The following is an 8,524-nucleotide window of genomic DNA, read 5'->3' on the forward strand; positions in this document are numbered from 1 at the left end:
GACTGTGGCTATCATCTTCTATACTGTTCCCCTGGTACCTACTAGATTAAGTAGGCACTCAGTAGTTGTTAAATGAATTATCTCGGGATGAGTTTTCAATTTTTTATTATAAAAATTTTCAGATATAGGGCCGGCCTGGTGGCGCACTGCTATGCTACAGTGCGCCGCTTGGGAGGGCGGCAGCGCTCCCGCCGAGGGTTCGGATCCCACATACAGACCGGTTCCTGCTCACTGGCTGAGCGAGGTGTGGGTGCAACACCGAGGGTTGCGATCCGTTGCCGGACACGAAAAAAGACAAAAAGGAAAAAAAAAAAAAGCTAAAAAAAAAAAATTTTTTCAGATATAAAATTAGAATAGTATAAAGAACTCCTGTGCAGGCTACGATTTTAGGTACAGTAAGAGAAGCTGTGCTTTTTGTAATTCCGATAAATTTCTCATTGAAGAAAGTGTGGGCCAGTACAGAGGTTCCCTGAATTTCCTATCAGTTCTGAGGCAAAGGAGTCGTGATACTAGTACTACTATTGATAATAGTTATAATAATAATGAAAACTTTGAGAACTCACTGTGTGCTAAGTACTATTCCAGGCTGTTTATTTGTGTTAAGTCATTGAATCTTCACAGCACCCCTTTGATGTACATATAGATGTTATCTCCATTTGACAGATAAGGAAATCAGCCCTCTATAGAGAAATTAAATGACTTGTCCGAGGTCACATTGTGAGTGGCAGAGCATGGATTTAAACCCAGATAATCTAAACTCTTCATCCTCTATATTATGCTGTTGTTATACTGTTTGATTTTAGAGCCTTGATAGCTATGGGGAGTTACATTGAAGTCATATAATAAAGGAGATGGTGCCATAAAAGTTATTTAATCTTAACTCTTTTTACAGCATTGAGAATCTGAAGCCTATTTAGGCTACACAGTTGCAGCCCTGGGACTGGTCTCCAGGCTTGTGGCTTTACTGCTTGTCAGTTCCTCTCACAGAAGAGGTTGTTATAGTTATCAAAGATAGTAGATAAGAATTTTTCCAGTCCTTATAACTCAAGCCATAAATTTGCCACTGCTCTTATTCCTCCAAGGGGCAGGAGACTTGAGACCACAAGTCTGTAACATCAGCTATATATGCTTCATTTTTTGCCAAGTGCTGTAACTTCCCTGAGGACCCAAAGTTTCACATCTAGGATTAGATTGGATGGTATCCAGCTGAAGAAGTACCTAAGACAGTTAAACTGCCAGTGATGGTCCAAGTCATCTAGCACATCCTGGAAGAGGCAGACAGATGCTTTTTGAGAGATGATAATAACTTTTAGAGATGATAGGAGCTTTTCAGCATATCTGGAGACAGATACTTGTTTGGGAAGGAGACTCAGTAGTTGTGATCCCAAATTTTGTGTCAGTATATTGTCTCTTTATTTATTGATTTTTGGGGGGTGGCTGGCCAATATAGGGATTGAACCCTGGACTGTGGTGTTATCGGCACCACACTCTAACCAGCTGAACTAACTGGCCAGCCCCTTGTGTATTGTCTCTTTATAATAGACCCTTTTGGGAGCACCTAATCCATGTGTGTTGACAATTCTAGTGTTTCTTGTGTGGATTTCTTTTATAGTAGAACTTTAGACACCTGTCTAAATAGGGATTTCTGTGAAACATGAGATGGTCATTCTTCAAATTACCCACTCTCCGTGGGTTCCACTGGGTATGTTATTATCAAAGGAACTAATGGGCCATTTTCTCTCTCTCTCTCTCTCAAATTTTTTGAGACATAAAAGCACACTCTGAAAAAGAGTTGTTTTGGTTCCTCCAGATCTGAGCCTGTTACCCACTCTCCGTGGGTTCCACTGGGTATGTTATTATCAAAGGAACTAATGGGCCATTTTTTCTCTCTCTCTCTCTCAAATTTTTTGAGACATAAAAGCACACTCTGAAAAAGAGTTGTTTTGGTTCCTCCAGATCTGAGCCTGCTGTCTTGTCTCTAAATAGTATCCTAGTGCCGATAAAAGGTGCTGGGTAGAGATAACATTGATAACCTTAATGTGTATTGACTTGAAAAGAAAGTGAATTCAGTGCATTGTAGAATGTAGAGCATAGCATGTACAGCCTACGCTAAGTTCGAACTCAGCGATAAGATATGAACATCAGTGTACATTGCATTTTCCCTTCACGGTACCTTTAGGGGTTCAGATGACCAAATGAATGATGCAGATTGAAGTTTAACAACAGTGAAAGTTTCCCCTCAAATTCCCTTGGGGGCATCACTTAGGATGAGAGGTACAGTCTCCTTTTGTTCCTCTCCTTGGCCTTTCTGCTGAGCTCATCTTCCAGAGGGCCCATTAGTTTGTTTGATTGGTAACAGCATAAATGACTTCTCTTACATACCCACTGCTTATTATTGGGATGACCCAGAGTTCATTTTAATTACATAATGCCAACTTGATAACAATACCTGCTTTTTAAAAATCTACATTTTATATAGTTATTTCTACTTAGCTGAATTACTTCCAGAAGGCAAATATAAGGGGAAGGTGACTCCATTATCCTATTTGCTTGTGTTAATTAGCACCACTTTGCATGGGAGAGGGAAACTGTCTTGAGAGCTGTGGATGGAAGAAAAAGCATAAAGCCGTGTTATTGCATTTTATAATTAGCAATAAAGCAAGTGGCTGTTTGTGGTATTCCTAGGGTGGTTGGTAGATTGGAAGTCTTTAGGGAAAATGATGCAGTCTCTCTTTGTTTCTCCAAACTATGCCACGGGGCACTTGTCAAGCTAGAGAGAGAGGGCAGGGATAGTGAGGCTCTAGACTAGAGAGAATTGGTGGCTCAAGCCATACGCTCTATTTTATCTCATTCTGAGATGGCTGTAAGGAACAGTTGGATTAAAAAACTAAATCAGTTTTTTTTGTTGTTTTATTTTACAGTTGCAGCTGTGATCCTTGGCTGTCTGTTGGTGTTGAAGGGACCTGATGTTTTACGTTATTGGTATGTTATAGGAAGAGCTGTCTTTATTATCTTTTTATTAGGGTTGCTTAGGTCCTTTTTGCCTGTCTATCCCTTTTCCCCTTGAAAATAGAGTTAGAAATATTTCTAGTCATGTCAGAATATACCTTCACAGAATTGGCAGTGAAGTTCAGTCATTTGGGAAATATTTATGCATAATTATGGTCAGTGCTAGACACTGTTTACTGTGGAGACAAAGTCAAATAAGGCAAAAATCTGCCTTTAAGAAGTTCATAACATGAAGGGGGAGATGGTTAGGGAGGGGAAAAGTTATAATAGATGAATGTACAGGAGTTTAAGGGAGTCCAGAAGAGGGAACCCCTAACTCTGGGGGTTGGGCAAGGCTTTTGCTAAATGGACAAGGGAGGGGAAGGCTTCCACATGGAGGGAACCAAATGCACATTCTTTTTACTGCTTCTGTGAGGGCCCAGCACATGCAGGAAGGTGGGGGGCTGGGTGGAGCATTATATATATTTCATGCTATAGAACAAGGGTTGGCAAATTTTTTCTGTAAAAGGCCAGAGAGTAAATATTTTTGGTTTCAAAAGCCAAATAGTATCTCCTTACAGCTACTCAACTCTGCCAGTGAGTGTGACGCAAAAGTAGTGATAGATGATTTGTATTAATGAATGGGTGTGGCTATATTCCAATAGAATTCTCTTTATAGAAACAGGCAGTGGGTGGGATTTGGCCTGAGGGCTGTAGATGCTGACCTCATGTATAGAAGTTTCTCTCTTCATCCTCAGAAGTAATGACCCAGTTCATTGTTTCTTTGGCAGTCTTGCAATCTCATCCTGACTTCATTTAATTTTTGAAAGATGGCTAGTCTGTTCCATAATGAGAAGCTGTAATGTGTAACTGTCAGGTGGTTTGTGTGTTCTCTCTTTTACGTAGGTGGAATCACAGTGTCTGTGGTTGCATTCTTCTTCACAATTAAGTTCCTCTTTGAGCTTGCCGCACGTGTAGTCAGCTTCCTCCAGAATGAGGACCGTGAGCGCCGAGGGGACCGGACTATTTATGACTACGTGCGAGGAAATTACCTGGATCCCCGGTCTTGCAAAATCTCCTGGGATTGGAAGGACCCCTATGAGGTGGGCCACAGCATGGCCTTCCGAGTGCATGTAAGGGAATGTTTCTGTCTCCATACCCATTGGGGTTTCTGAGTCATTTGCTTTCCAGATCCTAGTTCAGTCTGCTGGTGGTGCTGGGCTGGGATTTTCACATTTTCCCTTGCTTTTTCAGCTCCTCCCAGGAACTTGGGAATTGTTAATATCTGAAGAGTCACAAATTTCTCTATCCTTTTGGTTAATGGGTACTTAGCTTTGAAGAAGTATAAAGCTTAATGTTACCTTTTCAAAATAAGAAATGCATTACTGAAAAGAGTAGGTGTTGTAGATCAGGAGTTGGGAGACTATGGCCTGAGGGCCAAATGAGGCCCTCCTTCTTTTTCTGTAAGTACTTTTTTGTTAGAACACAGCCACTCATGATCATCATGTATTGACTACGGCTGCTTTCACACTTGAGTATTTATGACCAGTTGGGTAGTTGCATATGGCCCACAAAGCCAAAAATATTTAAATCTGGCACTTTACAGAAAAAGTTTGCCAACCCCAGCGGTGACTTCTCTTTCTACTGTAGCATGTATCTACTCCCCACCTCACTCGCATCTCACACCTTGCCTGGTACTTTAGTTCACTCAGTGCCAATGCTGCATAAATTTGGGTTAGCTTTCGTAATGTAATATAAAAGGCTGGTAAGACTGAGGAGGCAGCATTTGTAGTTCAAAAAGGTCAGGTTGAAATTGATATTTTCTTGATTCAGTGATATATTCTACCCTGTCCTCTGATTAAGTTAAGAATCTGTTCATGATTTAATGATTTTCTTTGGAGTGTTGAGGGAATTTGTTTCTCTGTGTTTCTGTGAGTAGGATTATAAGGAGTGGGTAGGTACTGGCATTTACCAGTGTGCCCTCTGCTAGCCACCTCCTCTCTCCCATGCTCTCTCTAGTTATATGGGAAGTGGTTTTTCTCCCTCTGCTCACTAGTGGGTGCCCCTCTTCTCCCCATTGCAGTTATTCTATAAGAACGGGCAGCCTTTCCCAGCACATCGGCCTGTGGGACTAAGAGTTCACATCTCTCACGTCGAGCTAGCAGTGGAAATTCCAGTGACCCAGGAAGTCCTTCAGGAGCCCAATTCCAATGTGGTAAAGGTGGCCTTCACTGTGCGCAGGGCTGGGCGTTATGAAATCACAGTGAAGCTTGGTGGATTAAATGTGGCCTACAGTCCCTACTACAAAATTTTTCAGCCTGGTAGGTCCTTTTTTCTTTCTTTCTCCCTTCTTTCCCTCCCTCTCCCTCACTCCCTCCATCCCTCATTTCTCTTTTATTTTTTAAAAATAACACCTTTATTGAGATTTAATTCACATGTCATACAATTCATTCATTTAAAATGTATAGTTTAATGGTTTTTCAAAGTCAGAGTTGGGGAGCCATCACCACAGTCAATTTTAGAGCATTTTTATCACCCCAAAAAGAAACTCCATACCAATTAGCAGTCACTTTTTCCCCAAGCCCCCCAGCCCTACGCAACCACTAAGCTATTGCCTCTATGGACTTGCCTACTCTGGACATTTCATATAAATGTAATCATAGAATATGTGGCCTTTTGTGACTGGCTTGTTTTAATATAATCCTTTTAAGATTTATTCATGCTGTAGCATAAATCAGTACTTCATTTCTTCTTATTGTCGTATAATATTCCATTGTATGTATATACCACATTTTATTTATTTATTCCTCAGTTAATGGACATGTGGGTTGCTTCCATTTTTTGGCTTCTATAAGCAATGCTGCTGTGAATGTTTGTGTACAAGTTTTTGTGTGGACATGTTTTTATTTCTCCAGGAGTAGAATTGTTGAGTTAGCCTGGTAAGTTCTTAAGGGATAAGGATGCCAGAATAGACTAAAGATATATTCTTTTGATTTTTGAAAACTTGTCAAGTAAAAACACCTTGACCCTAAACTTGCTGCCAATATGTGTTTTACTTCTTACAGAAGAGTGCCTGCCCAAGCTTCTGGTATCTCAGAATTAAGGCCTTTATCTCTACATTTTTCCCCTCTCATGTCCTTTATGCTACATAACAGATGCTCACTGGTGTTGAAGTCTAGAAATATAATCTCTGACTCTTGGTTCTGCAATCTATAAGGTTTAGTGTCTTGAGATCCTATCTGCCCTGTGTTCCTGCCTGGCTTTCTTTTGAGGATGTCATTATATACTCGCCAGTTTGGTATCTACAGAGATGATAGGACCTTGGGTAAATTTTAGAGTCAAACCCTAATGAGTTGGGCCTTAAGAAGATGTGTGTATCTTTGCTCGACTGGTCCTCAGTTTTTTCCTTTTTCTTATAGCAGAGGAAAGAAGGCTCTGGATAGAGTGACTCCCAAGCCATCTCCCTTTCCATGTATCTCCTCCTTTGCTTGAATACCTCACTCAGAGAATCTTTTCCACATGAATCACCTCACCTGCTTGCCACCAATGGAACAGTTCATATCCTTGTAATACATACCATCCCTTTTTTAAAAATTAAACTTTTTACATTTAGCTAATTACCCCCCCTCCCTCTTTTACCAGAGAAAGAAAAAAAAAGAAAGAAAAAAGAACAACAGACATTTATTTCTCACAGTTCTGGATGCTAGGAGGTTGAAGATCAAGGGGCCAGATGATTCAGTTCCCTGGTGAGGGCTCTATTTCTGGCTTGCAGCCAGCCACCTTCTCACTGTGTCCTCTCATGGTGGAGAGACAGCAGTATCTCTTCCTCTTTTTATAAAGCCACTACAGCCCCACCATCATGACCTCATCTAATCTTAATTACCTCCCAAAGGCCCCATCTCCAAAACCCATCATGTTGTGGGCCGGCCCGTAGCTCACTCGGTAGAGTGCGGTGCTGATAACACCAAGGCCCCGGGTTCGGATCCCATATAGGGATGGCCGGTTCGCTCACTGGGTGAGCATGGTGCTGACAACACCAAGCCAAGGGTTGAGATCCCCTTACCGGTCATCTTTTTAAAAAAAAAAAAAATTAAACTTTGTTTTTTAATTTTAGCATATATTTGTACATATTTTGGGGGTACAGTGTATTGTTTCAATATGTGCATATACTGTACATTGATTTACTTAGGGTAGATAGCATAGCTTTGTACCTGTTAATCCACCCTCCCTCCTCCCCCACCTCCTTAAATTCAACTTTTTATTTTGAGATAAGGTGTATTCATATGCAGTTGTAAGAAATAAGACAGAGGTCTGATACATTCTTTACCCAATTTCCCCCAGGGGTAACATCTTTCTAAACTATAGTACAGTATCACAATCAGGTTATTGACATTAATACAATCAAGATACTGAACATTTCCATCACCACAAGGATCCCTCATGTTGCCCTTTAAGCCACACCTATTTCTCTGTGTTCTGCCCACGTATTTCTTAACTAGTGGCTACCCACTAATCTGTTTTCCATTTCTATAATTTTGTCATTTGAAGAATGTTAAATATATAGAATCATACTATATTATGTAACCTTTGGGGATTGACTTTTTTTCCACTCAGAATAGTTTTCTGGAGATTTATCCAGGTTGTTAGAGTGTATCAGTAGTTGGTTCCTTTTTGCTGAGTGGTATTCCATGGTATGAATGTACCACAATTTAACTATTCACCCACTAAAGGACATCTGGGTTATTTCCGGGTTTGGGCTACTATGAATAATGCTGTAAACATTCGTGTATGGGTTTTTATGTGAACATAAGTTTTCATTTCTCTGATATAAATGTCCAGGAGTGCAACTGTGAGATGTATGGTATTTGCATACTTAGTTGTTTTTTTTTTTTTTAATTGCCAAACTTTCCCAGAATGGCTGTAGCATTTCACATTCTCACCCACAATATGAATGATCCAATTTCTTCACATCCTTGCCAACATTCAATATTGTCACTATTTTTTATTTTAGCCATTTTGATAACTGTCTAGTGATATCTCATGGTTTTAATTTGTATTTCCCATGTAGTTAATAGTGTTGAGCATCTTTTCATATGCTTACTTGTCATCTGTGTATCCTCTTTGGTGAAATGTCTCTATGTCTTTTGCCCATTTTCTAATTGGATTTTTTGGGTTTTTTACTGTTGAGTTTTGAGAGTTCTTTATATATTTTACGTCCTTTGTTAAAAATATATTTTGCAATTATTTTCTCCTAATATGTAGCTTTTCTTCTCATTTTCTTAACAGGGTCTTCCATAGAACAAGTTTTTAATTTTGATGAAATCCAATTTATCCTTTTTTTTTTGGTGGCTGGCCGGTCCAGGGATCTGAACCCTTAACTGTGGTGTTACCAACATTGCACTCTAACCTACTGGCCATCCCATTTTTTCTTTTAAAGCCATGCTTTTGGTGTCTAAGAACTCTTTGCCTAGGCCCAGATCCTGAAGAGTTTTTCCTATTTTTTTTTCTAAAAGTTTTATAGTTTTACATTTTAATT

General features: G+C 39.9%; 1 protein-coding gene across 3 annotated transcripts in view; it reads left to right on the forward strand.

Annotated features, from left to right (window-relative positions):
- AREL1 (apoptosis resistant E3 ubiquitin protein ligase 1) overlaps positions 1-8,524 on the forward strand; it is a 47,285-nt gene that overhangs the window by 18,475 nt on the left and 20,286 nt on the right. For 2 of the 3 annotated variants that reach the window (XM_008567512.1, XM_008567513.1), the window contains 3 exons: positions 2,922-2,982; positions 3,895-4,121; positions 5,072-5,309. In XM_008567512.1, the coding sequence (XP_008565734.1) occupies positions 2,967-2,982; positions 3,895-4,121; positions 5,072-5,309 (481 nt within the window). In that variant the 5' untranslated portion in view covers positions 2,922-2,966. The remainder of the gene's footprint in view (positions 1-2,921; positions 2,983-3,894; positions 4,122-5,071; positions 5,310-8,524) is intronic. The other variant, XM_008567514.1, reaches the window with a different exon arrangement.

The sequence above is a fragment of the Galeopterus variegatus genome, unplaced genomic scaffold (genome assembly GCF_000696425.1).
Source record: "Galeopterus variegatus unplaced genomic scaffold, G_variegatus-3.0.2 Scaffold325, whole genome shotgun sequence".
NCBI classification, from domain to species: Eukaryota; Metazoa; Chordata; class Mammalia; order Dermoptera; family Cynocephalidae; genus Galeopterus; species Galeopterus variegatus.